Genomic DNA, 26,361 nt, shown 5'->3' with positions numbered 1-26,361 from the left:
TGAGTCACTGCTGCTGAACTTTGGCTCAGGAGGGGTGAGCCCCCAGGTTCTCAAGTTTGCATTTATGTAAATTAGGGACCTTGTCAGTAGAAACAAAAGCCTATGCAAAGCCAGGCAGAAGGGCCAGAGTGGGGACTTCACAGAGAGTACAGGAAATCCTCTTGCTGTCACAACAGCGGCAGAGTGACAGCATCCACACAACCCCAGTGTTTCGCAGTCTGTTGGTTCAGAGTTTCAGCCCTGCCTAACTTCCTGCTTTGCCTGACGCTGCTTTCCGTTCTGCGAAGGATGTGCCTCTCAGAATTCAGGCTATGCCGTGGTCAGTCAATCCCGTAGAGGCGATAAGCATCCTTTTTCACATGGGTGAGTCATCCCTACAGGCTGCTTCCTGTGTGGCACGGAGGAGCAGAGAGAGCTGTGGCAGCACAAAGCATTCCAAAATCCATACCGATTAATGCTGTTATTAGACCCACCTAAAGTCAATCCACACCCCCAGTGTTGTGCAGTGGATAGAGCGATGAACCAGGATGCTGGAGAACACAGTTGAGATCCCTGCTCAGCCATAGAAACTCACATGGGCAGTGGAACCAGTAAAGCCACTCCTTAAATATCTCACTTATCTTGAAAACCCTGTTCAGGTCACTATAAGTTGGTTTCAAAGTCAGCAGTTTGCAGCTTTTAAGCTCCCTGATTCGTACCAGGAGAGATGCCACATTTACTTACTTTTCTTTTCTTTTCTTTTCTTTTCTTTTCTTTTCTTTTCTTTTCTTTTCTTTTCTTTTCTTTTCTTTCTTTCTTTCTTTCTTTCTTTCTTTCTTTCTTTCTTTCTTCCTTCTTTCTTTCTTTCTTTCTTTCTTTCTTTCTTTCTTTCTTTCTTTCTTTCTTTCTTTCTTTCTTTCTCCATAAAAGGACCTAAGGTGGCTTAGAACATTTTTAAAAGTGTTTTGTTTGTTCAGTCGTTTAGTCATGTCCGACTCTTCGTGACCCCATGGACCAGAGCACGCCAGGCCCTCCTATCTTCCACCACCTCCCAGAGTTGTGTCAAATTCATGTTGGTTGCTTCGATGACACTGTCCAACCATCTCATCCTCGGTCATCCCCTTCTCCTCTTGCCTTCACACTTTCCCAACATCAAAGTCTTTTCCAAGGAGTCTTCTCTTCTCATGAGATGGCCAAAGTACTGGAGCCTCAGCTTCAGGATCTGTCCTTCCAATGAGCACTCGGGGTTGATTTCCTTTAGAATTGATAGGTTTGTTCTCTTTGCAGTCCAGGGAACTCTCAAGAGTCTCCTCCAGCACCACAATTCAAAGGCATCAATTCTTCGGCGGTCAGCTTTCTTTATAGTCCAGCTCTCACTTCCATACAACACTACAGGAAAAACCATAGCTTTGACTATTCGGACTTTTGTTGGCAAGGTGATGTCTCTGCTTTTTAAGATGCTTTTTAAGGTGGCTTAGAACATTTTTAAAAGTAGCTAAAAACAATAATTTTTTCATATATTAAAACAGAATTAAATAAACATTGTATTAAAATGACAAATCTTGATAGCATCTTAAAATGCAGAGACATCACCTTGCCAACGAAAGTCCGAATAGTCAAAGCTATGGTTTTTCCTGTTGTGATGTATGGAAGTGAATGCTGGAAAACTGACCACCGAAGAATTGATGCCTTTGAATTGTGGTGCTGGAGGAGGCTCTTGAGAACCCCCTGGACTGCAAGGAGAACAAACCTATCCATTTTGAAGGAAATCAACCCTGACTGCTCACTGGAAGGACAGATCCTGAAGCTGAGGCTCCAGTACTTTGGCCATCTCATGAGAAGAGAAGACTCCTTGGAAAAAACCTTGATGTTAGGAAAGTGTGACGGCAAGAGGAGAAGGGGACGACCGAGGATGAGATGGCTGGACAGTGTCTGTGAAGCAACCAACATGAATTTGACACAACTCCGGGAGGCGGTGGAAGATAGAAGGGCCTGGCGTGCTCTGGTCCATGGGGTCACGAAGAGTCGGACACGACTAAACGACTAAACGAACGAACGATTAAAATGTTAAATAAAAGCATTATTAAACAAATTAAAACCAACAAAATATTAACGATCCTGATTTTAGAACCCTTGAAACTGCCAGTCACGAAGGGAAAACCTGTCTGAAGAGAACAGCATTGCCCATGACAGAACATCTGTCGGCGCCCTTTCCCTGCCCTCCAGACAGGCTTGTTAGGGACGGCAGGCCTTCCAGAAAGGGCGCCAAGCCGACTGTAGATGTGCATGGGCATTTCTGCGGGGGAGACTGGAAGTGTCTTATTCAGGGGCTTGCCTTTTGAATGGGCCCAGCAGATAGGGGCCTTTCAGCGTGGGCCAAAATATGCACTGCACACCCACTATCAGCACACCAAGATGGCGCTAAATGGTCTCCAAAGACATGGACGTCATTTGGTGAGACTCCCATGACACCCCAAAACAACCATGGCACCTTCTCTCTGCACAGAAGAGGGACAGACGAGCAGGACTCTCTTTTCCTTCCTATCATTTTGTTTTCTAAGCCCTGATGATGATGATGCCTTGTTACTCATTCTGTCTCTCTCTCTCTCTCTCTCTCTCTCTCTCTCTCTCTTGTGCCTTTGCACAGTTAAAACTGGTGCACCAGCTGCTTCTGTTTCTGGAATAAGTCTGTCCTGGCCCACATTTTGGCTGTCCTTTCACAAACTTTCAGTAAAAGCAGGCTTTCCCTTAGTGACTGGCTGTCTGAGAGAGGTTTTTAAATGGAATGTTGCACTTTGTTGGTTTGAATCTCATTTTGGTGTTGATTTTGCTCACTATGTCTCATGTTGTGTTCATTTGGTACTTTTAAAATATTTGTATATGTGTTATTTTTATCTTTTAAATATTGTCTTTTAATGATTTAAGCCACTTTGTGTTCCTTTTAAGGAGAAACGTGGGGTAAAAATATTTAATATGAAATGAACAATAAACAGAAGTATCTCTTTGGCCTGCATTTTAAAAATGGCAAGCTAGAAGGTGTGGAGACAGGAATAGCACAACAGGAAATGGGCAGCCATTACAGGTTTCAGGGAATTGTGAGGGTTGTCACAGAAGAGAGGTGTCCCTCACCCATTCTGACATGGGTGACCTTCTTCCTTCCTTCCTTCCTTCCTTCCTTCCTTCCTTCCTTCCTTCCTTCCTTCCTTCCTTCCTTCCTTCCTTCCTTCCTTCCTTCCTTCCTTCCTTCCTTCCTTCTCTCCTTCTCTCCTTCCCTCCCTCCCTCCCTCCCTCCCTCCCTCTCTCCCTTCCTTCCTTCCTTCCTTCCTTCCTTCCTTCCTTCCTTCCTTCCTTCCTTCCTTCCTTCCTTCCTTCCTTCCTTCCTTCAGGAGGCCCACTGGTTTCCACTCCTCCCTCCAGCCAGGAGCACAGGTTGCTGCAGGGTTGCAGACAGGATGCGCTCGCTTGAAGGAACTGGAAGGTTTCCAGAAGAACCAGAAGTATCACAGGATGACACCTCCAGGGGCTGCCAAAGGGGGGGGGCTCCTTAGTCAAAGAATGGCAGGTATCGCACTGCATCTGGACGCTGATGGGGGTGCAAGAGAGACCGCTCTGCCTCCTACTGTATTGCCAGGGGGAGGGGGGCTCCATGTCCCCACCCCAGCGTCTCACCACCAGCCAGGCTGCTCCTTGCCCGCCGTTTGGGTGAGCAGTGTTGGCCAGGACACAGCCCTTCTTCCCCAGGTTGAAAATCTTGCTCTGTGAAAGCATCCAGCTGGCATCACCTAGCAGAAACACAGATTCACAGAAAATCCATTCTCAGGGGGGACGTTCACTTCGGCACCAAGTGACGCTCACCCAAAAAAATTCTGCCTTTTCACAATCTGCATGTTCAGCAAAATGACCACATCCCATTCCTGAAACGTGTGTTTTCACCGCTTGTGAAATGACATGCTCAAAGGGGAAGTCTGGGCCATGACGCTCCACCTGTGGCAGAGTATATAAGGGGCCGCCCTGCAAACCAATCCACGCTCACTCAAGCCAGTCTGAGGCGTACAGACCCTCTTTTCTGGAAGCAACCGCACTCTGTGCAGGTAACACTTCTGAACGGGTTGGCAGTGCAAGGTGGGGGGAGGGGGGAAGCCTGAGGAGAGCAGAGCTCTGCTTCGTGTCTAACCACAGTGAGGACTAGCATCCGCTTCTTTCTTTCTTGCAAAGTCGCCCTGCCGGGATTCCAGGGCAACACAGCTTTCCTCATCTTGCAGCCGCTTCAGCCCGCTGGGACCAGGGACCAGGAACACTGCTGGCTTTTGGGCTTCCCCGCCCGTTCCCCTCCGATAGCAAAAGCAGCTGCCAAGCTCTCGGCCTGACTTCTCTTCCTTCTTCTGCAGTGTTACCGCTCAGGAGCGCCATGGCCAGAGTCCCCGAGGGCCAAGAGGAGATGATGGACTTCTGCAGGTAACCCAAAGACCACCCCGTGGACCTGAGCCACTTCCTCAGGGACTCCGCTGGGCGACTGACTGGCCGTGTGATTCCTTGCGAGTTCTAACCTGGCCTCTCAGGTCCCCATATTTCCTGGCGAACCTCTTCAGCCACTTCAGTCCACTTTTTTGGCTCAGCCTGTTGGCTACAAGCACCATCCCTGGCCTGTGAAGGAAGAGGTCTTGGGCAGGAGAGTCTTCTCTACAGAGGATTTTCGTCCCAAGATTCATTTCTGAAGACCTGCCTTAATTCTACCCTAACCCACAACAAGGGGAGGGGCCGCCGTTCCTAGGAAAAGCTGCCCGGGGCCCAGGTCCTACTAGCATCTTCGGGTGGGTCTGAGAACATGCTCTGCCTGAGACCTTGGGAGAGCATCGGACGCCAACCCATGAGTTTGGCCTAGCAGAAGGAGCATCCTCCTGCGTCCCTTCCCCTGACTTGCTTTTTCTGTGCTTCATTTGCAGTGAGAATGAGATCCAGTTCTACGAAATGGACGGTCCTTGCTTGACCAAAGTAAGGTCCCTACTTGGCTCCTTTTGCTCAGGACTGACCCTCCTCCTCCTCCTCCTCTTCCTCCTCCTCCTCCTCCCGCTCACTAGTGCAGGAGGGCCCCCCGGGAAACAACGTGGCCGGTTTGGTCCACAGCAGTCTTGCCCTGCAGACCTGGCACCAAGAATGTCTGGGTTTCCTTTGTCCCTCTTACTCGGGCCAGTGAGGCTCCAGCCCCCTCAATTCTGCCCCACCTCCCTTGCCTATAGAGGGGCTTCCCAGGGCAGGTGCCACACAGACTGTGCTGCCAAACAGGGTCCCCAGAGAGCAGGAAGCATCTGGTGGCAGTCGGGCTCAGATGTTGAGCTCCTGTCTCCAGTGGTTCCACATGTGTGTGTGTGGGGGGGAGTCTCCTCTGGGGTGATGAGCTTCAGCTGAGACAGCAGGTCTGTCAGGATTCTGGAGTCAAGGTCAGCACCTCATGGCTTCGGCTCCTTGCCTGTCTGATCCAGACATGCCACTCCATCCCAACAGCTACTCAGGGTTGCCCCTGGAATACTTCTGCCTAACGAAGGAATGGTGTGTCTCCCACTAGCTAATGCCCTGTCCTTTCCTTGTAGCTGCATCAGTTCCACAAGCTTTTGTTCACAGCCACCATCAAAAGGGGAGCGAGGCCTTTTGAGACCCCAAGGAAAGACAGATGGGGGTGTGTGTGGTTTCATGGTACCTCATAGAGACACAGAGGAAGGGGAGGAGTTCTTTCAATTTAAAGGGCTGCAGAAAGGAAAGAAAACATTATGTTTATATTTGACCTGCTCCATGGGAAGATGTTAGCCCCCCCCCTTCTGGGGCTCCTCTTGCAGCTGAGAGAAATGTGGGGGTCCTCTGGGTTCCCAGAACCTTGGCTGAGGCCAAGACGGTTGCTGTGGCAGCCGTGGCAGTTGAGCAACTGGTGTGTCTCTTCGGAAGCCGTGGCTTATCAGGAGCCTTCAGCTGGAGTCTGTTTTCCCCACAGGCAGCCTTGCCAGGGCTGACCCAGGAGGATGCCGGCCCCCACTGGGCCTGCCAGCTGGGCATTCAGGTGAGGATCAGCCAGAAAGCCTCTGCCAAGGGCTTCCGGAAGGCCGCCATCATCGTGGTGGCCATCGAGAAGATGAAGAAGACGTCCCCTGGCAGTCTCTTCACCGACAAGGACCTGATGGACATCTTGAATGCTGTGCTAGGTACAGTACGGAGCGGCCGCCACGGGGGCACCCTCTTGAACTCAGGACCTGCCCTAGGAGATCCCAGGGAGGCTTCTGACAGTTCTTCCTTCTGGTTAAGAAGCTCCCACTCTTCCTCCCAGCTACAGTCAAATGAGACAGAAAGTCAGAGAAAGAGAGAGAGGGGGGGGGGTGTTTCTCTCTCTCTCTCTCTCTCTCTCTCTCTCTCTCTCTCTCCAAAGAGCATTCCTTCATCCAGCCCAATCAGAGACCCAGTGACCCTGGCATAATCTCCTCTGAATCCAACGGTGCTTCCTCCTGGTTTCTGCTAGTTAAAACACACTGAGCTGGAACAAAGGTTTCCCTTCAGCTACTTGAAAAGCAACCTCTGCATTTTAATCAGAAAGGCAAACCGCCTTGGGAGGAGGCCAAGCACGAAGGAGAGCACACACCGCGAAAGAGGCCTCCCACCTCCGCTGGGTCATCATCCTCCTTCTCTGGCTTCCTGCCTCCCAAACAAGAGGAGAACTTGAAAAGCCTTGGTGCCTTCTCTCTCTGTCTCTCTGTCTCTCTGACTTGAGAGCAAGGAGGATCCACCTGCTGCCAGTTCGGGGGGGGGAGGTCCTGGCACCTCCCATGGGGCTCTGGAGGGAAGCCAGTGGGAGCAACTGGGTGACCATGGAGGAATAGCCTACTGGGAACAAAGCGGAGCACGCCCCCCCAACTCCCCTCCCCCCAAGTGCTGGGATGGCAAAGGACTACATAGCAGAGGATGATGTCTCTTTCTTTTGGGCTCAGCATTTCTGGGAGAGAGGGGGCCAAGGCCAGGGAGAGGGGGCCAACAGTGCTTTTGGGGGCAAAAGTGTCTTTCAACTTGAGGCACCTTTTCCTTTCCAGAACCAGTGAAGTTTGACACCAACAGATGCACACACGCGGTGAGCTCCATCTACCAGTTCTCGGAGGAGATCTGCTGTGACATCCAAGACATTGCCCAGAAGTCGCTGGTCCTGCAGAAACCTCCTCCGCAGCTGCTGGCCATGTTCTTGCAAGGCCCCAACACAAAGCACGCAGGTACGGGCCCGGCCCCCCCCTCCCCTCCCCCCCCACCCACCAGAAAGAGGTCCGGCCACTGGAGGCTCTCCCGCCCCCTGGCATCTGGCCAGCCAAGCCCCGTCCCCTTGGCTCTGTTTCACTGGCATGTTTTCCCTGTTCTTTTTTGCAGTGAAGCTAAAAATGTCTATATATCGCCCCAAACCTGACACGAATGGTGAAAAAACCCCCACGGCCCTGAACATCAAGGGGAGCAACCTCTACTTGTCTTGTGTGCAGAAAGACGGGCAGCCGCCTCTGCTGCAGCTGGAGGTGAGGGGCCCTTCCAGGCCCTCGGCCTCTGGAGGGGGGAAAGGGGGCTGTAATTGGGGTGGGGTGGGGTGGGGGGCTCTCCCTCTCCTTCACCTGTCAGGAAACGGAGTTCCTCCGCGCACCCCTCCAGCCTGGCTCAGAGATCCCACCTCGGGCGGGGACAACAACCGGCCCTCCCTAGGACGGGGTCAGCGTGTCCGGGGCGTGGAAGGGCAGCTGCCCGCAGAGCCGGGGCGGCGGGTGGCGAGCCTCTGAGGAGGCTGTGCCCGTCGTCTGGCCGCCACCGCGCCCGGTCACTCACGCCTGCCCTCTTCCTTCCGCCGGCAGGAAGCCACCCTCCGGGGAGACCTGGACAAAGCCACGCTGGGCCGCTTCCTTTTCTACCGCGTCCACGGGACCCACACCCGGTTCGAGTCGGCCCTCTACCCGGGCTGGTTCATCTGCACCTCCGCCCGCTCGGAGGCCGTGGGCATCACCAACCAGCCCGGCGGAGCGCTGATCGTGGACTACGACCTCACCGACTAGACTGAGGCCGCCGCGGCGGCGGCGGCGGCGGATTCAAGGGAAGAAGGAGCTCCCGCTGCGGACCCCGGGGCATCATCCTTCGGGCGCGACCTCCGTCCTCCTCCCGCCTCCAGCAGGGGCAACCTCGGCTGTCCTGCCGCCACCACCTCCCTCGGCCGATTTATTTATTCCGTTATTTATTTATATATTTATCGGGAGCCTTGCTCCCTATTGACCGAGGGGGGGGGGGAAATCGCATCGGGGGACTTGTTCGGCCTCGGGCATCGAGGAGGAGAGGCTTCCGGGAACTTCCCTCCGAGCCTCAGCTGCAGAAGGACGAAGCCCTCGGTCAGAGACGCGGTCCTCGGTTCCTCCGGGCGACGACGGAACGCCCTGCGGTTGGGTTGTAATTTGTCATGCCTTCGGACCTACCGATGCTTTACTTCGAGCGAGGGCTTATATGTCATGAAAGTATTTATTTTTTAATTTAATAACTGTATTGCCAGAAGGTCGTGGTTATGTTTGTATAAATTATTCAGAATAAATTATTGCACGCATTATTAGAGGCGGAGGCCGCTGTGCTTTGTGACTCGGTGGGGGGGCGGGAGGGAAGCCCAGCGACGCCCCAGCCTTCGCTACCCCGGGACTCTCCTCCCCCCACCCCCGCCAGCCCGTCCGGATCAGGTCCCGCAGCCTGCCTGGCCGTCCTTCAAAAGGGAACGGCGAACCGGGCGCAGGAACGGAGGAAACCCCACCACCACCCCGCGCGGGCGCGCCCTCCCGCAGCCCCAACACGGCCGCCCTCGCCAACCTTTCCCGCGTCCGGTTCTGCCCCAGAGGCAGGGATTGTGTCTCGGGCGGGAAGGATCGCCCGGGCAGCCCTGGCGGAGGACCCCCCCCCGGCCACACACACACACACACACACACACACACACGCACGCACGCACGCACGCACGCACGCTGCTGCTGCTACTGCTGCTGTTGTTGCACGGAAAGGAGCCTGCGAAGAACGGGAGGCGCCTGCTTCTCTTCCTCCCTCCTCCCCCCCCCGCACTGAGACGCCCCCGGCCCCCGACACGGGCGGGAGGAGGAAGGGAGGGAGGGAGTCCCGGGGGGGGGCGGCGGCAGGCGCTCCCTCCCCCGGGGCTCCGCGCGCTCCGCCGCCGGCCCTCCGTTCGGCCAATCGCGGGCCTCTGCGACTCCGCCCGCCCCGCCCCTCGTCCCCGATTGGCCGCTTTGAACGGGGCCGGGCCCAACGGGCGCCGCCGGGACCGGGAGCGGGCGGGCCCTTCTCGCCCAGGACAGGCATGGAGGCCGGGCGGCCCGGCGGCGGAGCGGGAGCCGGAGCGCGGCGCGGGGGCGCCTCCGCCGCTGGTGAGGAGCCGACCCGGGGAACGTCGCGCTCGGGGCTGCCCGGAGCATGTGCAGAGGGCAGGCGGCGGAGGGGGGGCGGGGGCGGGGCTCCGGGAGGGCGGCTTCGCGGCGGGGGGGGCTCCGCTCTCGTCCCCCCCCCCCCGCGCCCGGACCCACCCTTCGGTGCCTCCCTTGCAGAGGAGGAGGAGCGGCGGCGGCAGTTGCGGGAGTACCTGGCGGCCAAGGCCGAGGGGAGGCTCGGGCGGCGGCAGCGCGGAGGCGGAGGAGGCGGCAAGTGAGTCTTCCCCGGGGCGGGGCGGGGCGGGGGGGCCGGGCTGAGCCCCCCCTTAGGGATCCAGACGGGGGGGGAATCCCTGCCACCGTCGGTCTTGGCGGCAGCTGCCCGAGGCTCCAGCGCGGAGAGGCCGGACCGCCTCCGCCCGGGCTCGGCCTGCGGAGATCGGGCTTCGCCCCCAAGAAGACCCCCCCGGTCGTCGCCCCCGCCCCGCTTCCTGAGAACTCTCCCGTCTGGGGCGGCCTTCGGACGGCGGGGGGGGGGGGTCGGGGGCGTCCGTCTCTCCTGCCCGGGAGAGGCATTCGGGCGGCGGAGTCCTTCTGCAAACCACCCCCTTCTGGTTGCTCCCCAGGCCCTCCTTAAAGGATCGGACCAGTCGCCAGGATCGGGCTCTTTCCAGGCCGGACCCTGTAAGTCGGCCACAAAGCTGGAATCCCCCCCCCCCGCCCGGTGCCCCTGGGGTTTGGGGGCCCCGCTGGGAGGGCAGAGGCCGGAGCCCCTTGGCAAAGGAGCGGATGATGCCCTTCCCGGCTGTGCTCTTTAGAGCTGCTCTTCTTTCTTCCCAGGGGATCAGAGGCCAGCAAAATGGGGGCCCGGCCACCTCCCGGCAGGCACGGACCGGAAAGGATGAGGGCGGCCAGGATCCCCTTGGGCGGCCATCCCAGGCCAAGGCCGCGCCCTCGCGCCTCCCAGGTGGCTGCGAGCTGCCCGGCCAGCGCCCCTCCTCGGGCCAGGCGACAAGAACGGCACGGAGGGAAGTGGCCCCTGGCATCGTCAGTCGGGCAGGCGGGAGGCAGGCCTTGACGCGCCAGGCAAAGAGAGAAGGCGAGAAAGAGAACCGAGGGGGCGCGGAGGGGCCTCCGCCTGAGAAAAAGAGGGCCGCGCCCGGAGGCAGCCTCCGGGGCCCCTGCCAAGCCACCGCCAAGGGGCAAGGGGAGAAGAGCCGCCAGGCCGCAGGAAACATCCCCCACGGAATCGGCCGGGAGGCGGAGGCCCAAGGGAAGCCCAGGGGCCTGCCTGGGAGCTCCCGGAGGGAAGCCCCTCGGGCTTCAGGGGCCCGGCCACCCCTTCGAACCAAGGGAGGCCCAACTGTTTCAAGACCGGCTACTAAAAGCCGAGGCCCTGATCCCAGGGCAGCAAAGCCCTCCAACCCGGCGCCTCTGCAAGGGGAACGCCTCACTGGGGCGGACCCCCTGGCCCAGCGTGCAGTCCGGGAGAGGCCGCCTCGGCAGCAAGCGAAGGGGTGCCCGGCTGTGCTGACAGAGAGGAGGGCCCCCAGACCTACGGGGGCCTTGCGGGAAATGCCCCCCAAGGGGCCTTTGGCCGCCTGCGGCAGCATCAGGCCAAGAAAGAGCCCCAGGAGGAGCAGAGTGGGCGAGGAGAGGCGCTGCCGGGCACCCGGGACCTTGGGGACAAGAGCCGTGGACCACCAGCTGGCCGCTGCCGCCAGAGGCCCCACGGGCCATGGAAGATGCTCACCCCCACCCAGGCGGCCCACCCCCCAGGAGACCCCCGGGGCTTCCGACCCCCTCCCCTCAGGACCGGAGGCAAGTGGCTGCTCCTGCTCCCTTCTCTTGGGGCTGTTCAACAACGTTTCCTTGCAGGGGGGGTTCACCCAGGGAGAGTACCGGCGTAGGCCGCCCCCCTGAGGATCCCTCCCCGCCCGCCCGCCCGCCCGCCCGCCTTCTCCGTTGACCCAGGAGGAGGAGGAGGCTCCCGGGCCCCTTCAGTGGGGTCTGCCTTTGGGCACTTCTGCACCGCAGGGCAGGTGGCAGAAAGGGGGGGGGCGGGGTTGAGTTATCTGTGGCCTGCCCTGTTTGATGACGCTTCCACCCGCCCAGAGCCTGCAGGGCTCCAGCCTTGGTCCGGAAGGAAGAACGAGCGTGGTCACCTTGTGAGTAGTGGTCCTCCTTTCCTCCTTAGGAAGCTGCTGGCTGAGTGGCTGGCCTCCCGGGGCAAGAGCTACAAGCGGCCGCCGATGAACCTCCCGGCAAAAAAGAGGCCTGAGGAAAAGGCCAGCAGCCTAAACCTCTCCTTCTGGCGCCGCATGGAGGAGGAGGAGGAGGAGAAGAAGAAGGAGGAGGAGGAGAAGGAGGAGGAGGCCCAGGAGCAGCAGCTCACCCTGGCCAGGGAGATCTCCAGCACCTTGGCCGAGTGCCTGCAGCTGGCGGATAAGGTGGGCTGGGCGCCAGAGGGAGGGGACAGGGGAGGGGGTGGGGGCACTGCATGGCTCCTTGGTGATCCACCTGCTCTTTGGGGGGGGGGGTTGTCGTGTGGTAGGAGGGACCCACAGAAGATGGGGCAGGAGAAAACGTGGCTGTGTTGCCTTCGCTTCTTTGTAATGATCAGGGTCACAATATGGGAAGTTCTACAAAAGCACATTCCCCCCCCCCCCCCGGTGAGGCCTGACCGTCGGCCCCAGGAGGCGTCTCCTGATGGCTTCAGCAGCACCGTTCCTGCAGCGCCTCCAGGAGGCAAAGGAAGGGCGGCATGCCTTGCGCAGGACGGGGTTGCTGTCCTGGCCAAGGTCTCCTGGGTATGTGCAGGTATGAGGAGGGAAGGCCAGGCACCACCCATTTCCCTCCTCAGCCACCTGGGGCTTTTCCCCCTCTGCTCTTTTCCCTCAGGGCTTTCTTTCAGAAGAGCTGCTGGCCAGGCTTTCCCGCATCCCAGAGGTAGAGAAGTTTGCCCAGTTCTGGATCTGCAAGGCGCGGCTGCTGCTGGCACGAGGCGGCCCCTTTGACGCGGCCGGGCTCTGCGAGGCGGCCCTTCGCGCTGGGGCTGTGGTGAGTGCAAGCAGCCAAAGACCGGCAACCCGGCCCTGTGGGAATGCCTGGCCCGGGTTCTGTGGGGCCTGAGCACAACGGGGAGGTTCGGAGGAGGCCTAGTCTCACCCCACCCACCCCCGGACCCAGAGGAGGCTGAGCCGGGACGCGGGCTTGTCTTCCTTTTCGGTCGAAGGCACTTTCCAAACTGTCTGGCACACTGCTGAGGCTCTACGCCGAAGGATTTCTGGCCCCCACCAAGCCATGCAGAAAAAGTGCATGAATGAGACCATGCAAGGCTTCTTCTGGGCATGCAATGAATGCTCAGCCTTGGCTTTCCTCTTTATTCCAGCCACTACAGGAACTGTGGGATGGCATGGCTGATATGTTGAAGGACACAAATAAGACTCCGTGGGGTAAGTAGCGTCCTGGGGGCCCTGAACTCCGGCGGAACCCTCTGACGCCCAGCCCCCACCCGTGCCCCAACTGTGATTGTTCCAAGATGCACATGGAAAGTTTTCCAAGTCTTCCCGGGACTATTTCATCCTCCCATCACTCTCTTTGGGAATGGAAGCCCACCTTGGCTTCCCTGCTTTGTGGAAGGACTGCATGGCAGCAGAGCACAGCCGGGGAGGAAGGGCACAGAGCGGCTGGCGAGGGCCTTTAGAGCTGCCGCCAGCCCGTTTCCAGGTCCTCGCTTGTTTTTTGGAGGAGAGTCCATTTGGGGTCTTCAACGAGGGGGAGGGGGATGTTACATGGAAGTGGCCAGCCACAAGCAGCCCCCAACTTCGGTGGCGAAGCAGGAATATTTCTTCTCCCATCTTGACCAGTTCTTTGGGGGCAGGTTTTCCTGCTCTGAGGCAAGCCGGGCACACCGGGGGCTCTCCGGGTGTTGAGCAGGCTCAGGGCTCTTCCCTGCCCCTCCCGGTTCACATGGCCTCTGTTCTCTCCTGTCAGCGGCGCCCACTCCAGACAGTCTCCTCCCTGGCAAGGCACAGACAGAGTCCAGTCCCCGGGGCCAAAACCAAGGGCCTGTGTGCAAGCCCATCTCAGCAGTCAAATTCCAGGTCATCCCTCTGTTCAGGTAAGGGGCCTTCCTCCCACCCTGCTTTCCCCACTGCCCCCGAAGCCCTTGTCTTGGTGCTGAGGGTGGCAGGCAAAGGGCCCCAGGCCAGACAGGCCACAGCAGACATGGGTGACTCGAGCCAGGGCTTCAGGCTGCAAAATCCCACATTTGCGGTTTCCTGGGCAAGGAACCTCGTGGGCCTTCCCTGCAGCGCCCATCACGAACCGGGCAGCAGAGTCCCTGACGGTGGTTCCGGCCTTTCAGGGTGGACGCGCGTGGCGCCAGGCCAGAGGTGAAGCTCTTGACCCCAGTGCGGCGCTCCCTGAGGATCGAGAGGGCTGCCGCCTGCTACCCCCAGATGCTGAAGGACCACCACCCAGTTGTGTCTTCCCTGGAGGAAATCGCATCTGCAGACTGTGAGAGCCAGTTTATTTTCCGGCACAACGACGCCTTGCTGGAGGAGGTGGGCTTGACTGGGCTGGCAACAGGGCTCGGCTCCCACGGGCAGGACCGCCTCTCGGGAGCGCCCCGCCCGTGGCCCAGTTGAGGAGGAGCATGGAAAAGAGTGTGCGTGCCCTCCATATGTTGTGCCCCTTGCCCATCTGCCCCCCCTCGCAGCCCAGAAAGGGGCCCTTAGCCTTGGGGGCCCCAAGGGTCTGTATTCTCGCTCCTGCAACCGAGGAATCCATTCCTCTTTTGGACCGGGAGCCACTGTAGGAACGGGGTGTGTGTGCAGGGGAGAAGCCTCTGTGGGAGAGAACGCTTTCCCTCTCTGGGGTGGGGGCCTCAGGGCGCCGTTTCTCTTCTCCCATGGAAAGAGGGTGGTTTCCAAGGGGGAGGAAACTTGGTCCTTAGGTCTGACATAGCTCCATGTCCTTAGACGGTCTCAATAAAACCAGAGCTACCAAGGGCCACCGCCACCTGCGTGAACCACCCCGATTTCTCCCTTCAGAATCTATCAGCTGCCGCCGTGATGTCTGTGTTGGGCACCACCCCGACAGCACTTCCTTGTGCCGTGCCCAGCACTTCTGGCACGACTGTCTCTGGCTTCTCTGACCCCGGTGCCGGCCTCGTGACCCCCTTCCCAGGCTTTGTCCAGCTGCTCGGCTAAAGGGCTGCTTGGGGGCCAAGCCCCTGGCTCCCTGCAGTTCCTCTCCCCCACGCCTGGGGCCACAGCCTTCCTTTTCTCAGAGGTGGTGGGCAAGGCTGTCCGGCTGTCGGCTGAACCCCCTAGCCCCCCGCCCCTTGAGGGCCTTTCAGAAACTGGGGGGGGGGCGTGTGCCAGGTGGGCTGGAAAAGAGCTCCACGTGAAGATGGGCAGTCCAATTCCTGTTGCCTGGCCAGGCTCCGTCTCGGTTTCCCAGGTTAACTTCTTGGCCCCCTTTGGGAGGTTGGCTGGCTGAGCCTCTGCTTTCTGGGTGACTCTTTTGGAGAGCCAGGTGCGTCAAGGCAGCGGGGGGGGGGGGAACCAGGAGCCCTTTTGGAAGTGGACAAAAGCCACGGGGGGGGGGGTTGAAGCTTCTCCCTGGAAAGCTGCTGCTTTGGTGGGCCGTCAGAGACCGGGCACAGGACTGGGGGCAGGGGTCTTTCTGTGAGCCGCCTGGCTGGACCTCCTTTTGGGGCGAGGATCCGAGTCACTTGGCATCGTTTTCTGCCGTGGGGCCAGTTTCCTGGGAAAGGCTGGGAGGCACCTGCAAGGCAGAAGAAAAGCCTTTCGAGACAGGCTGTGGGTGGGAGGCAGAGCCCACCGTGTTGGGCAGAGGCCGCAGATGGTGACCCTCCCCCTCCCTCCCTTGAGAGAAAACCCTCTCCAGGAGTTTTGTGGCTGGCCAAATGCACTTAAGGTTGCCCTCTGGAGGGTATGTGGGGTGTGTGCGCACGCACATGAAGACTGGGGAAAACCAAACAGGCCGCACAGCAGCAGTGAATGGGGCACAAATATTTAAAGGTGTCAAGACACCCAGGGGGAGCCCTGCTTACCTTTCTCTGCCTGCCTGCCTGCCCTTCCTGGGAGGTCACAGACCTCTCTGTCCTGCCCTGCCCATCCTGCCGCACCCCCCAGACTGGGCCTGTGGGGTTTAAGAGGGGAAGGTGGCATTGGGGTGGCGTAGATGAGCTTCCTTCTCTTAAGGTCACCTATTTCAGGGCCAGCCTCCTGGAGAGGCCAGTGGAGTCTGTAACTTCGAATACAAAGGCTTTAAAAGTATGGTGGACCACAGGGGATCCTGCTGTGCCTCGTTAGTGGCAGGTTTTTAAAAGTGCTTTAAAACGTCATAGCTTTGTTTCCTTTCTAATACTGTAATTGACTGGGCTTTATTTCTGTCCCTAAACACCCTTCTTGTGAGCTGCCTTTCTTGGGAGGAAGGTGGGACCAAAGGCATCTTCTGTCCATCGATTTGTAAATCAATAAAGTTCCTGCACAAGCCATGGCCTCCGCCCTGCTTTGGTGGCAGGGATTCCTCAGGCAGGAGGGTTCTTGGCAGGGCAGAGCCAGGGGGGGGGGGCAGGCCCGGAGGGACTGAGAGCCAGCCCAGGAGAAGAGAGCAGGCCCCGGCCCGGCCCATGGAGGTGGCGCGGCTCAGTTCCCAAGGGCGCGACCCACCCTCACGCACAGATCCCAGGCCTTCTTCCCCGCCTTGCCTTTTCCGTGGGGTGGCAACTTGGTGTGGGTTTTGTGCAAGTGGCTCGTGAGCTCGTTGGCTGACGCGGCTGCCCAGCCCCTGTGCTGGATCCCGACCTGGTGGGGTTCTTGGTCTTCTGTTTTCCCTGCCCTGGTGTGGAGCTGAAGGTGGAGGCCTTAAGGCCTACTTTCCCATGGATGGGTTGTGTGCGTGTGTGTGCGTGCAGCAGGAGGGCCCAGAGGCGAGAAGGAGGGCAGGACAGCTTGTCCAGGTCAAGTGGGGAGGGCAGGGAGGATCCCAGGAGGTGTGGCTGCTCACCTGCTTCCTGAGCGGGTGTCCTGGGAGAGACCCTCCAGTGCTGAGCTCCATCCGCATGTGCTCCACCGTTGACTCATGGGGCATCTGGGGGTGGGGGGTTGGAGTGTAAGTGGGAAAAGGCATTGGGTCAAAAGGGTCAGTGGGAGCGCCCTCCCAGCACGGCAGTCCCACCGTGGGTGCCTTTTGCCCAAGGGGCGAGTTTGTTTCCTGCCTCTCGGCCAGCAGCACCCTCGGTGGAAGAAGGCTGGCATCCCAGGCCGCCCCACGTGCTCCCCACCTGCCTTAGCTTTGACCCTCATACCAGGGTGGGCGGTGCCCGGAACAGGTAGCTGAAGGGGTAGTACAGGAAGTTGATGAAGGAAGCCGCGTAGAGGTCAGCGTAGCGCATGAGCTGGTTGGCAAAGAGGGTCTGGCGGGAGCCGCAGCGGAAGAGGCTCCCCATCTTCCCATAGCACATGTCCATTTCGTGGGTGACCGCCTGCAAGAAAGAGGCCATGCTGTGGGCCAGTCACAGCCTGCCGTGTGGGTGTGCCTGCGTTGGGCTCTGGTGCCTCTTGAACCCAGGCCTGCCTGGGCTTGTGCTGCCAGGAGGGGACTCCCCTTTCTCAGTTGCCCTCCTGGGAGGGACACGGCCCAGGCAGGCAAGCAGGGCAGCTGCAGCTTGGAGGGGGGGGGGCAAAGGAGACATGATGTGCAGGCGAAGTGTGGCCGGTTGGCTGCCAGGCATCACTACCCTGCCCTCAACCTCCCTGGTGAGGGAGAAAGTCCTGGGTCTACCCTGGTAACTAGACCATGGAGGGGAGATGATTGCACCGGCTGGACCACGGCCTAAGGGGGCTGCTAGTCCAGGAAAAGAGCACCCCAGCAGGACAGGGGGAGGGAAGGAGAGAGCAGGGGGCTCAGGGAGGCAGACCTGGATGCGCTTCTTGATGGAGCTGATATCTGGGCATTCGCTGCTCCCGCTGTCCAGGTGTCTGGAAAAGGCAGGGGAAATGCCTGTCGGAATCGGTTCTCTCTCTCTCTCTCAATCCACGGTTGGCCCACGCAGGAATGCTTGCCCAGCTGGCTGGCCAGAACAAGAGAGGTGCTGGTGCCATCTCACACACACACCCCGGCCAGTGGAGGCAGGGGCCGGCCACAAGCCCTACCCTGTTTTCCAGTCAGGCAGAAGCCCAGATCAACTGCGGAAGACAAGCTCAGTGTGGGGGCTAGGGGGGGGCAGGCTTTTCCAAAGGAGGTGGTGGCTGCCCAGAGGAGTCTGGTCTGCCTGGCTCACAAGCGCCTGCCCTGGGGTGATGGGTTTCAGAGTCCTGAGGCCGGCCAGAGCAGACACCTCTGCTCCCCGGAGAAGCCCAGGACCGGCCAGGGTGGGTGTGGGGGGGCATCAGGGGTGCCCCTCGGCAAGCAGGGTGCTGCCCCCTGCTCTTCACCCGAGGTGGGATCAGGCTCGGTCGAGGCGAAAGTGTTCAGAGGTGAAAGAAAAGCAGCCCTTCCGCCTCTCCTGGGGGGCAGAGTCACTCCTTTTGCCACACGGGGGGAGTGGGGGAGGCAAAGGACTGGAGAGCCCCACCCCAGCCACCGGCAAAAGGGCAAAACCCATCATCAGCACGGCGTGCAGAAAGAGACCGCCGGCCGCCGGCCAAGGGGCCAGGAGGAGAAGCCACTCACTGGTACAGCTCAGCCAGAAACACATCGAGGCTCCGCAGCTCCTCAAAGAGTTCTATGGGCAGAAGAGACGAGGCGGTCCTGAGAGGCAGCGGCCGCTCCGTCCCTTTGCAGAGCGAGGGGGGGAGCGGATCCCCAGCCCTTTGCCCCCCCCCCCGAGATTGCGAGGCCCTCCGGCAAAGGCAGGCACGGGGCAGACCCTCCGCCCTGGACAAGGGGGCGGCCGTAGCTCCCGCAGACCCCCCCCCCCGCCACAGCCCTGCGGAAGATGCAGAGCGCACAAGGGGGAGCCTGGCTTGGCCCCCCGGCCTTCCTCCACCCCTCACCGCTCTTCTCTGTCCAGACATGCAGCTCCTTGGCCAGTTCGGGCACCACCAGGAAGGTGCGCCAGCCCTGCCTCTTCTTGGATTTGAGGATGTCCCCAAAGATGTGGTCGCCAATATAGAGGATGTCCTTGCCTTTCACACCCAGAAGGTCACACACCAGGTCGGAGGAGCCTGGAAGCAGAGGGGAGGGGAAAGGGGGAGTAGGCAGCCAGCTGGGAGGAGGGGCAAGGGTGGGGGGAGGGGAAAGGGGGACACCAAGGCTTTACCTCCAGAGTAGACCGCGCAGTGCTGAAGAGGGCCCGTGTAGGTGCCAATCCGCAGCTTCCCTGTGTCCTGCAGCCAGAGGCAAGGAGAGTCCTGGACTCAGAAGCGGGTTGAGCCTCAGGACTGGAGAGGGGGATCTCAGGTTCGGACAGGCGCCCGCCCCGCCTCTGCAGTCCGGCTGCCCCTGCCGGTTCCGCCACAGCCAGAGGGTCCCGCTTTTGCAAGCTCTTCCCCGGAGGTGGGAGGGGCCTCTCCCTTGCCTGGCGGCTGAATAGGAACCCCTCTCCCCGTTCCTGCTTTGGGCAAGCGAGGGGGTCTCCCCACCGCCCGCCGGGCACTTACGGTGTTGACCTGCCGCAGGACCGTTCCCTCGGCAAAGAAGAGCGGCTTGCGCGTGTCGACCACGATCAGGTCGAAGTAGGCGCGCCAGGGACGCGGCGGCGGCGGTGGGGGGCCCTCCTGCGAAGAGAGCGCAGGGGAAGGGGTTGGATGGGAGGGAGGGGGGTCGCTGCCGGCCAGCCGGAGGAGACGGGCCCGGACTCCCGGAGGGCCGCCGGCCGCAGCTCACCTCCACCACACGCGCGGCCGGCCGCGGGCAAGGCGTGTCCCCGCGTTGGGGCTCATTCTGCGCCTCGGTGACCCCCACCTGCAAAGGGGCCCCAGGACGACGCTGGCCTCCCCGGCGGCGCCCGTGTGAGGCGCTGGGCTCCCCGCCTGTCCGCAGAGCCCCGCTTCCCTCTTTATGGTCTGCGCGAGGTGGGGATCCTTTGTGGGTGACTGGTCTGTCCCGTGTGGCCAACCGGGCCAGGGGCCAGCGGGGCCTCTGAATGGCCTCCCCTCCCCAGGAACTCACCTCAGCACCTTCTGCGAAGTCAAACAGGTAGGTCATGATGGCCTGAAAGGACAGAAGGCCAGGCTGTGGCGGGGGGGGGGTGGCTCTGCAAGCCTGCACACCAACGATGGGTGCCAGGGAAGGGGCAAGAGAACAGGCAGAACTGCTGCCCGTCGTTGCCACTCAGGGGTCCTGACAACCGCCGTGAAGAGCCTCCCCAGCCCACCCCCAACCATGACCCCCCCCCCCCGGTGCTGCTGCCAGGGGGATCCATCTGCAAGGACATTCTGGGGTGGTGGTCCTCAGAGACAGTGCCCGGGGGGGGGGAAGGAAGCTGAACCGTCCCCTCTTCCAGGGCCACACGCCCAAGCGGCCATCGTGTCTCTCCATGGTGCCAGGAGGGCAGAAGCACCCCTGCCCCACCGGGTCAGGATGGCTGCTGTCAACTTACATCCGTATAGTTGTAGTCGCTGTTGGTGGCCAGAAAGACCTTCCCAGCATCCTTCATGCGACTCAGCAGAAGAGGGATCCGTGGCTGCACAAAAGAACAGGGCAAGAGGGGAGCCCTTCGGGTGGATGGCACCAAGGCAGACCTCTTCTCGAGTCCTTCAGGTCCAGCATTCCCAGAGGGACCCAGGAGAGACTCCGACAGGAAGCCTGCGGGTTGGGCGGCTGGTTTCCTCCCTCCTGAACCATTGGCATGTCCTCTTCCTAGACCTAGCTGGCTGGATAGCTCGGCTGCTTTAGGCATCCGGCTGAGGAGCCAGGGGTTGGAAATTCGACTCCCCCACTGCGGCGCATCTCCTGAAAGAAGAGCCAGCCTGGGGAGCCTTGGGCAAGCGGCACCGTCTCAGAAGTACTTCCAGAAAACGGGAAGGGGAAAAAACACTCCTGAGTAGTCTCTACCTAGAAACCATAGGACTTGATGGCATGTGATGATGATGATGATGATGATTCCTAGACATAGCTGGCCACCTGCTCAAGATTAATTATGAGCAAGGTAAAAGGCACTGGTCCCAATCCTGAGTCTCCTATGTCTTCTCTCAAATTCTTGTTCTCTAGAAAGCCACTGATCCACAAGGGACTTTCTCCTCTTACCCCACAACGGCTCCATTTGCTGAGAAGTCTCGAGTGGGGGGGGGGGCCTTTGTCAAAGACCTTTCAGAAGCCCAGGCACACACCTCCACCTGATCGCCATTGCCTACATTCTCAGACAACTTTAGAAGGCTCCTGAGGCAGGATGTGACTTTGCAGATTCTTCTTCAGCAGGAAGGACACCTCTATATACCTGGTCGTTTCATTGGCCAGAAGGCTTTCTACCATTTCCTGGATCCCACCTGGGCTGCCTTTCCGGGGCCCGCCCCCCCCCCCCCGGCTGTGGGGAAAGCCATGCCCATGGCCCTCTCCCCCTCCCCCTCCCCTGCCTCCCCACAGCCATCCTCAAGCCAGGCTGGGGACCACTCACATCTTTCACCACAAACTTCTCCAGGTTTTCCAGCGTCTTCTCCTTGAGGCAGCCCTAAAAGAGGAGCCAAGCGTGAAGGCAGCCCAAGGCACCTGCCCCACCCACAGCCCAGAGGTTTCTGCCACTGCGCACTCATCCAGACAAGTCTCTGGGAGGCCGCCGGAGAGCGAGGCTAAGCACCACCCACAGGCGCTCACGCACGTTGCGACTCGGTTGGGTCAGAGATGGGCACCTCCACTCAGCAAGCACCAGCCAAAGCCGCGCATCACTCTTAAGGGGCCCCTAAGACTTCAGGCCACGTCACACACACCCGTCCGACCCCACACCCCTCCCTCACTGAAAGGTGCACGTAATCCATGGCTTCCCGGACATCTTGGAACATGCTGCGGAAGGACATGAAGAGGTTGCCGTGCTTGTAGCCGGTGTCACAGCTGAGGGGGGAAGGAGAGACGTCCAGGTCGGCCAGGCTGGAGGGGAAGGAAGCCGGCTGGGCCCGCTGAGCCAGGCCCCGACGGGGGCATCCTCCCCCCCCGTGCCCCCATCCTCCCGCAGGCCTCCCCTCCCCTGATGCCCAAGGCAAGAGAAGGCCACTCCTGGCTGACTCACGTCACATATCTGGGACAGTGGGTGAAGAAGTCCACCAGGCAGGCAAAGAGGAAGGTCTCTGCAGGGCAGAGGGAGAGGAAAGAGTGGTCAGAGAGAGAGAGAGAGAGAGAGAGAGAGAAGCATCCTGGGGAAGGCAAGGAGATGGCAGTGCTACAAAGAGGCCTTAGACGCTTGCTTTGGCTCAGGACTTTCTCCCCACACACACACACACACACACACACATCCCATTGTGCCGTACCTGTCAGGTTAAATAAAGTGTTGAGAATATGGAATCTCTTTGTGTCATCCCTCTGGATGAACTTGTTTGGGTAATAATTCCAAATTTCAGCCCTAGAAGTGGGAAAACAAGAATGGTGGGCGAGAGGCCACCTTTGCTGGGGGGGGGGCTTGAGGGGCAAGAGGCAGCTTTGTTCCCCCCTCTCACCTTCTGCCTTATTTCTGCTTCCTCCCCCCCCCCGACAGTAGCCTTCCCCTTTGGGGATCCCACCCTCAGAGAGTCTGAGCATTTTGGTCCAAAGCATCAAGAAAAGCCTCCTAGCTGTTAAGAGCTGCCGGGCCCTGGCTCTGAGGGGCAGCCGTTCTGTCCTTTTTGAGAGGAGCAGGAGAAGAAGCCCCCAACTGTGGACAGGTCAGGAAAAGCTGGGGGAACCCTGCTCCCTTCTCAGACTGGCACACACGTACCCCTTGAGGAAGCGGAAGCCATGGGCACACACCAGAAGGTTCCCGTGGGAATCCACCTTCAGCAGATTCCCATAGAGGGCATCAAAGACCAGGCCCCTGAGGAGGGGGGGGGAAGAATGGAGGAGGTGAGTAGGGCTCCCATGAAAACCCCTTCCCCCCCCCCCACATACACACACTCCATCCATGTCCGCTGAGCTTTGCCTCAGCACATGCAGCCTGAAAGACACCCCAGAGGGCCGGCTCAAGGCCTTCCTTACCTGGTTGGGAAAGTGGGATCATATTTATAGGCCAGGATCTCGTGGGGGTACCCGATGGAGACCAGCCGCTCCAGCAGGAGTTCAAACGTCAGCTCCTCATAGTCTGGGGACTTGTACACTGGAAAGGCAGAGAGGAACCACATCATGGCGTGTGCCTGGCACAGGCAGGCAGGGGATCCATGCCCAGGCAGGACCACATGGTTCAAGAACAAGGGAAACACAGGAAATCTTGGGTGCCAGCTCTCAGATGCTCACTAAGCACACTGAGCATTAAGAAGACAAGAATGACGACTGCAGAAGAATTAAATAACTTCAGCAGGGACAACGAAGAAATCAAAAGTCGCGAAAGTTCTTCAACTCTCTGTCCAACCAACAACCCAACTGGGGGCAGCAGGCAAGAAATGAGAAGACAATGGAGGCCAAGGCAGACCGCCCTGCAGGAACGAGAAAAGCTCCTCAGGGGTAAGGACATGTCTCTGCCGGGTAAGAGCATCTGAAGCAGGATATTCCTAATTCCCCTAAGGCCCAAAGAAAGCCGACAGGGAAAAGAGAATGGTTCGTTCAAAGTGTCGTGTTGGAGGAGAGCTTTGCTCCAGAGGCCAAAAGGGCTCCCGGGAGGCGACTGCACTTCAGGCGCATTACGAGAGGACAAGCCTTGGTGGAAAAGGCAGCAAGAGTAAATGCGCCCGGACATGACAAGGGAAAGGCGAGGGATGGCCAGGCAGAGACCGTTCCTTGGCCCAAAGTGACCCGGACACACGGGAAGCCTTGCCTGCCTACAGCCCACCGCCGGGCGCACACCCATCCGCCAGCTTTGCGATGTGATCTCTCACCAGCACAGGGCAGCACCTTTCGCACGTACTTGCTAGAGTATAATCCATATCAAAGCCAAAGCATTTGATCTTCTCCAGCTCCAGGCTGCGGTTCACAAAGATCCTGAAAAGGAGAATGGGGTCACCAGGTGAGGAGTGGCTACAAGCTGACCTTGCTCTTACAGAGGGAGGGGTCCTCCTCCTCCCCCCCCCGAGATTTTGCATGCCCCGCTTTTGTGAGCGTTATCGAGGTTGGCTTTCCAGGACTGGTGGGTGGGCAGGCAAACAGCCTGAACAGGCTTCCCACTACAGGGGTGTCTGACCCCACTTGGGACGTCTGACCCCACTTGTATGCACTCCACTCCCTCCCCCAGTCAGATAAATAAATCCTCTGTGAAAGATTCCTGAACCAAAGATCAGGAAACCTTTTCTCAGGCAACAACCAACTCTGTGTTCTAGGATCTGGCGCCCCTGCTTGTAGTTGTGGGGGGAGGAATGGGGCTGGGGGTTGCTCTGTTCTGCTTTAAGCCTGTTTGGCTGCAGCCCAGGGAGCCGCCACTGCCCAGGGTCCTTTTTGGGAGGGCTGGAAGGAGCTCATGGGAGATCACACAAGGAATGCCTTGAGGACCCACCTCCTTGAAGAACTCCAACTGTGGGCACAGGACTGCCCCACTGAAGGCTTCAGCCCCAGGAAAGCTTGCACAGTTCACCCCCTCCGTTCCCTGCCCCCCATCCAAGTATGCCAACCAGGGGTCAGAGGGTGAACTGACCAGTCAGCCAATCAAGGGGGGAGGGGAGGGAGAGGAATCCCTTGAAAGCAAAAGCCCAGTGCAGAAGAACAGACCCCCTTAGTCCTCTCCCCCCCCCCCCCGCAGAAGGAAAGGGTCTCTCCCTCAGGATCCCTCCACACACAAACACCCCCCATCATTTTACTATAAAATAACTCAATTTGCATGTTAAAAATCTCTAGTGAACTTTGCCCTGGGAGCAGCACTGCTGAAGCCAGGAGACTCCCCTGGGGGGGGGGGCAACAGGGCTAGGGAGAGAGGGCCAAGGGCAACTCTGCTCCCCCAGAGACCTCATTGGTTACAGAGAAGCCAACCTTCACCCACCCACCCCTCCACTAGGTGTGGGACCAGACATTCTGGAGGCCAGCAGGAAGACCCTGAACCGAGGCTGCTGCCTCCCATCACAGATGCTGGTTTGGCTCCCTCAAACCTCCCACAGTAGGGTGGGCAGATGGACCCCCCTCCCCCGGGGCACATTTCAAGAGGCCACTGGGATACATGGGGGGCCCCAGACCACAGTTCCCCACCCATTGCAGCAGGAAAGGCTGTGGCCCTCTCGGCTCACCGCCCCCTTACCGGTGATGGTAGTCCCGTTTGACGGGCGCCCGGTGTTCCACAGGCACCCATTCTTTGGGGCCCGGTGGGGAGCTGCACCCATCCATGGCCTCGGAGGGTGCTTGGGAGATGCTGCCCATCGTCCAGCCGGGTCTGGAGGGGATCGGCCTCCTCCTGGTGCTGTGGCTGGAGCTGGACGTGTGGAGTAGGAGAAGGCAGGCCGCCTGGCCCCTTTTACGAGGGAGATAGGCTATCAGCCCTGCCCAGCTGAGGACGGTCCCCTCCCCAAGGGGGGCCCAGCCCCGGTGCTGGTGGTGGTGGCTGCCTCCTCCCTCTCCCCCTCCCCCTGCCGACCCATTGCCTAATCTGAGCCAGCCCCAGTTATTGACCTTAGGCTTGGCATGCACACATGTACACACACACCAGCCTGCCACAAAACACACACCGTGTTCCTCTGCCTCCAACCTCTCCCCTCCTGCCAGGTGCATTTTTAGCTGCGGTCCCCACCACCACCACCACCACCACCACCACCACCACCACCCAGGCGGCTGCCTTGCCTTCATCCTCAGCTTTCCCTGCTCCCAGACAGCCTGGCCAGGTGCTGGGTTCCAGGACACGGCGGCGCCCCTTCAGGGCACAGCAGCCGTTGTCCTGTGGGCTGTTGTCTGGCCTCCCCGGGACCCCTCGCTGGACGCAATGTTGGCGGCCAGAAAAGAAACCCCCACCCCACCCCCGCCCTCACTCCTCTTCCAGCATCGCCACCTTCTCCCAAGAGCAAGGGCACGACAGCTGCACCCGCCTGTCCTGCCTGGGGGTGGGGAGGGGAACCGAGAGAGGCTTTGTGCAAAACAGGGAAGAGGGTCAAGGCTGCAAGGAGGTGTGGAAAGAGAGAAAATACGAGTCCAGCCGGGCTCAGCACTGGGAGATGCTGGACGGAGTTCTTCCCACCAGCAGCCCTTCTGGGGGGGAGGCAGACCAAGGTCACCCCCAGGGGAACAGGGGAGCACATTACAGAGTGGAGAGAAATGGCAGAGGGTGGCCTGTCCCTCCACACATCGAACATGAAAGCTGTCGATCCCACTGGGTCAGCCTCCCGCATCCCACTCTGCTGCCCTGAGAAGCCAGGAAGGGCCCGAGTCAAGCCCATCGGCGGTGTCTGCCTCATCTCACCAAGGATCCGGCCCACATCCTCCGGCAACACATCGAGATGAGCACAGTAGAAACAAGCCCGGCCAACCTCTCCTTTTAGCTTTTCCTTGGATGGACAGAACAGCCCAGGGGTGGGGGGGCTGCAGACCTCTTACAGGGCTGCGATTTTAGGGACCCAGCCGGCAGGGGGGCAGAGGTGGACTCCCTCCCCGAGAGCTCTGGCCAAACACAGTCCCTATTTCAATATCACTCTCTCTATCAATCGCTGTGTCCCAGGGGCCTGCTGCATATTCTGCTCGTGAACTGGGTGCCCGGGTGTGGATGGAGGCAGATGTTAAGACGGTTAATCCATTTCTTTTATTATTTGGTTCACCATTGCATAAACTGCTCTGTGGCAATTCATCATTTATTTGGTCACTAGATTGACATCAGTTGAGGGAGAGGGGCCAAGACAAATATTCCTTTTATGTTGTCGCTGGTTTTGTTCTCGGCCTTCCTCTTTCTCAGAATGCAAGGGGGGGAGCTTCC

The 26,361-nt window shown here is 59.4% G+C and overlaps 3 protein-coding genes across 6 annotated transcripts; 2 read left to right on the top strand and 1 right to left on the bottom strand.

The window, feature by feature from the left end:
• The first annotated feature begins 3,281 nt into the window (after positions 1-3,281).
• LOC110072197 (interleukin-1 beta) lies at positions 3,282-8,575 on the top strand. 2 transcript variants are annotated; one of them, XM_072979157.2, is made up of 7 exons: positions 3,282-4,070; positions 4,368-4,434; positions 4,923-4,971; positions 5,963-6,170; positions 7,047-7,220; positions 7,372-7,511; positions 7,839-8,575. In XM_072979157.2, exons 2-7 carry the CDS (start codon positions 4,388-4,390, stop codon positions 8,034-8,036), a joined length of 816 nt encoding a protein of 271 aa, XP_072835258.2. In that variant the 5' UTR covers positions 3,282-4,070; positions 4,368-4,387; the 3' UTR covers positions 8,037-8,575. The 2 variants fall into 2 exon arrangements, with proteins under 2 accessions (XP_072835258.2, XP_072835259.2); XM_072979158.2 differs by having other exon boundaries at positions 3,282-4,434.
• Positions 8,576-8,689: 114 nt separating this feature from the next.
• Positions 8,690-15,919, top strand: CKAP2L (cytoskeleton associated protein 2 like). 2 transcript variants are annotated; one of them, XM_078379613.1, is made up of 6 exons: positions 10,984-11,210; positions 11,587-11,839; positions 12,291-12,449; positions 12,781-12,844; positions 13,386-13,512; positions 13,759-15,919. In XM_078379613.1, the coding sequence occupies exons 1-6, from the start codon at positions 11,128-11,130 to the stop codon at positions 14,039-14,041; spliced, it is 969 nt and encodes a 322-aa protein (XP_078235739.1). In that variant the 5' UTR covers positions 10,984-11,127; the 3' UTR covers positions 14,042-15,919. The 2 variants fall into 2 exon arrangements, with proteins under 2 accessions (XP_072835256.2, XP_078235739.1); XM_072979155.2 differs by lacking the exons at positions 12,291-12,449; positions 12,781-12,844; positions 13,386-13,512; positions 13,759-15,919 and adding exons at positions 8,690-9,389; positions 9,567-9,663; positions 10,016-10,073 and having other exon boundaries at positions 10,230-11,210; positions 11,587-11,743.
• On the bottom strand, positions 13,907-25,933 carry LOC110072068 (cytosolic purine 5'-nucleotidase). Of its 2 annotated transcripts, none has more exons than XM_072979154.2 (18): positions 25,855-25,933; positions 23,392-23,465; positions 22,530-22,647; positions 22,273-22,368; positions 21,830-21,921; positions 21,592-21,649; positions 21,323-21,416; positions 20,986-21,039; positions 19,972-20,055; positions 19,542-19,583; positions 19,031-19,147; positions 18,691-18,757; positions 18,425-18,595; positions 18,102-18,153; positions 17,347-17,407; positions 16,735-16,911; positions 16,434-16,517; positions 13,907-15,185 (listed from the first exon to the last, which is right to left on the bottom strand). In XM_072979154.2, the coding sequence occupies exons 2-18, from the start codon at positions 23,408-23,410 to the stop codon at positions 15,129-15,131; spliced, it is 1,443 nt and encodes a 480-aa protein (XP_072835255.2). In that variant the 5' UTR covers positions 23,411-23,465; positions 25,855-25,933; the 3' UTR covers positions 13,907-15,128. The 2 variants fall into 2 exon arrangements, with proteins under 2 accessions (XP_072835255.2, XP_020635752.3); XM_020780093.3 differs by lacking the exon at positions 25,855-25,933 and adding an exon at positions 24,706-24,944.
• Between the last annotated feature and the right edge of the window lie 428 nt (positions 25,934-26,361).

The sequence above is a fragment of the Pogona vitticeps genome, chromosome 8, assembly GCF_051106095.1.
Source record: "Pogona vitticeps strain Pit_001003342236 chromosome 8, PviZW2.1, whole genome shotgun sequence".
NCBI lineage: Eukaryota > Metazoa > Chordata > Lepidosauria > Squamata > Agamidae > Pogona > Pogona vitticeps.
The sequence above is the reverse complement of the archived record's forward strand: the minus strand, read 5'-3'. Positions and strand labels throughout refer to the sequence as shown.

What these genes read in the sequence shown, in the direction of transcription:
- LOC110072068 (XM_020780093.3), bottom strand. Translation starts at nt 24,824, where the DNA reads ATGGGCAGCATCTCCCAAGCACCCTCCGAGGCCATGGATGGGTGCAGC. An exon ending in TATGGATTATACTCTAGCAA is followed by an intron (nt 22,648 to 23,391) that starts GTACGTGCGAAA and finishes CTGCCTTTCCAG; the next exon opens with TGTACAAGTCCCCAGACTAT. An exon ending in TCCGGGCACCGCCCACCCTG is followed by an intron (nt 16,518 to 16,734) that starts GTATGAGGGTCA and finishes CCCCACCCCCAG; the next exon opens with ATGCCCCATGAGTCAACGGT.
- LOC110072197 (XM_072979157.2), top strand. Translation starts at nt 4,388, where the DNA reads ATGGCCAGAGTCCCCGAGGGCCAAGAGGAGATGATGGACTTCTGCAG. An exon ending in CCCCAACACAAAGCACGCAG is followed by an intron (nt 7,221 to 7,371) that starts GTACGGGCCCGG and finishes TCTTTTTTGCAG; the next exon opens with TGAAGCTAAAAATGTCTATA. An exon ending in CGCCTCTGCTGCAGCTGGAG is followed by an intron (nt 7,512 to 7,838) that starts GTGAGGGGCCCT and finishes TTCCGCCGGCAG; the next exon opens with GAAGCCACCCTCCGGGGAGA.
- CKAP2L (XM_072979155.2), top strand. Translation starts at nt 9,323, where the DNA reads ATGGAGGCCGGGCGGCCCGGCGGCGGAGCGGGAGCCGGAGCGCGGCGC. An exon ending in CGGGGGCGCCTCCGCCGCTG is followed by an intron (nt 9,390 to 9,566) that starts GTGAGGAGCCGA and finishes CCTCCCTTGCAG; the next exon opens with AGGAGGAGGAGCGGCGGCGG. An exon ending in CTCTTTCCAGGCCGGACCCT is followed by an intron (nt 10,074 to 10,229) that starts GTAAGTCGGCCA and finishes CTTTCTTCCCAG; the next exon opens with GGGATCAGAGGCCAGCAAAA.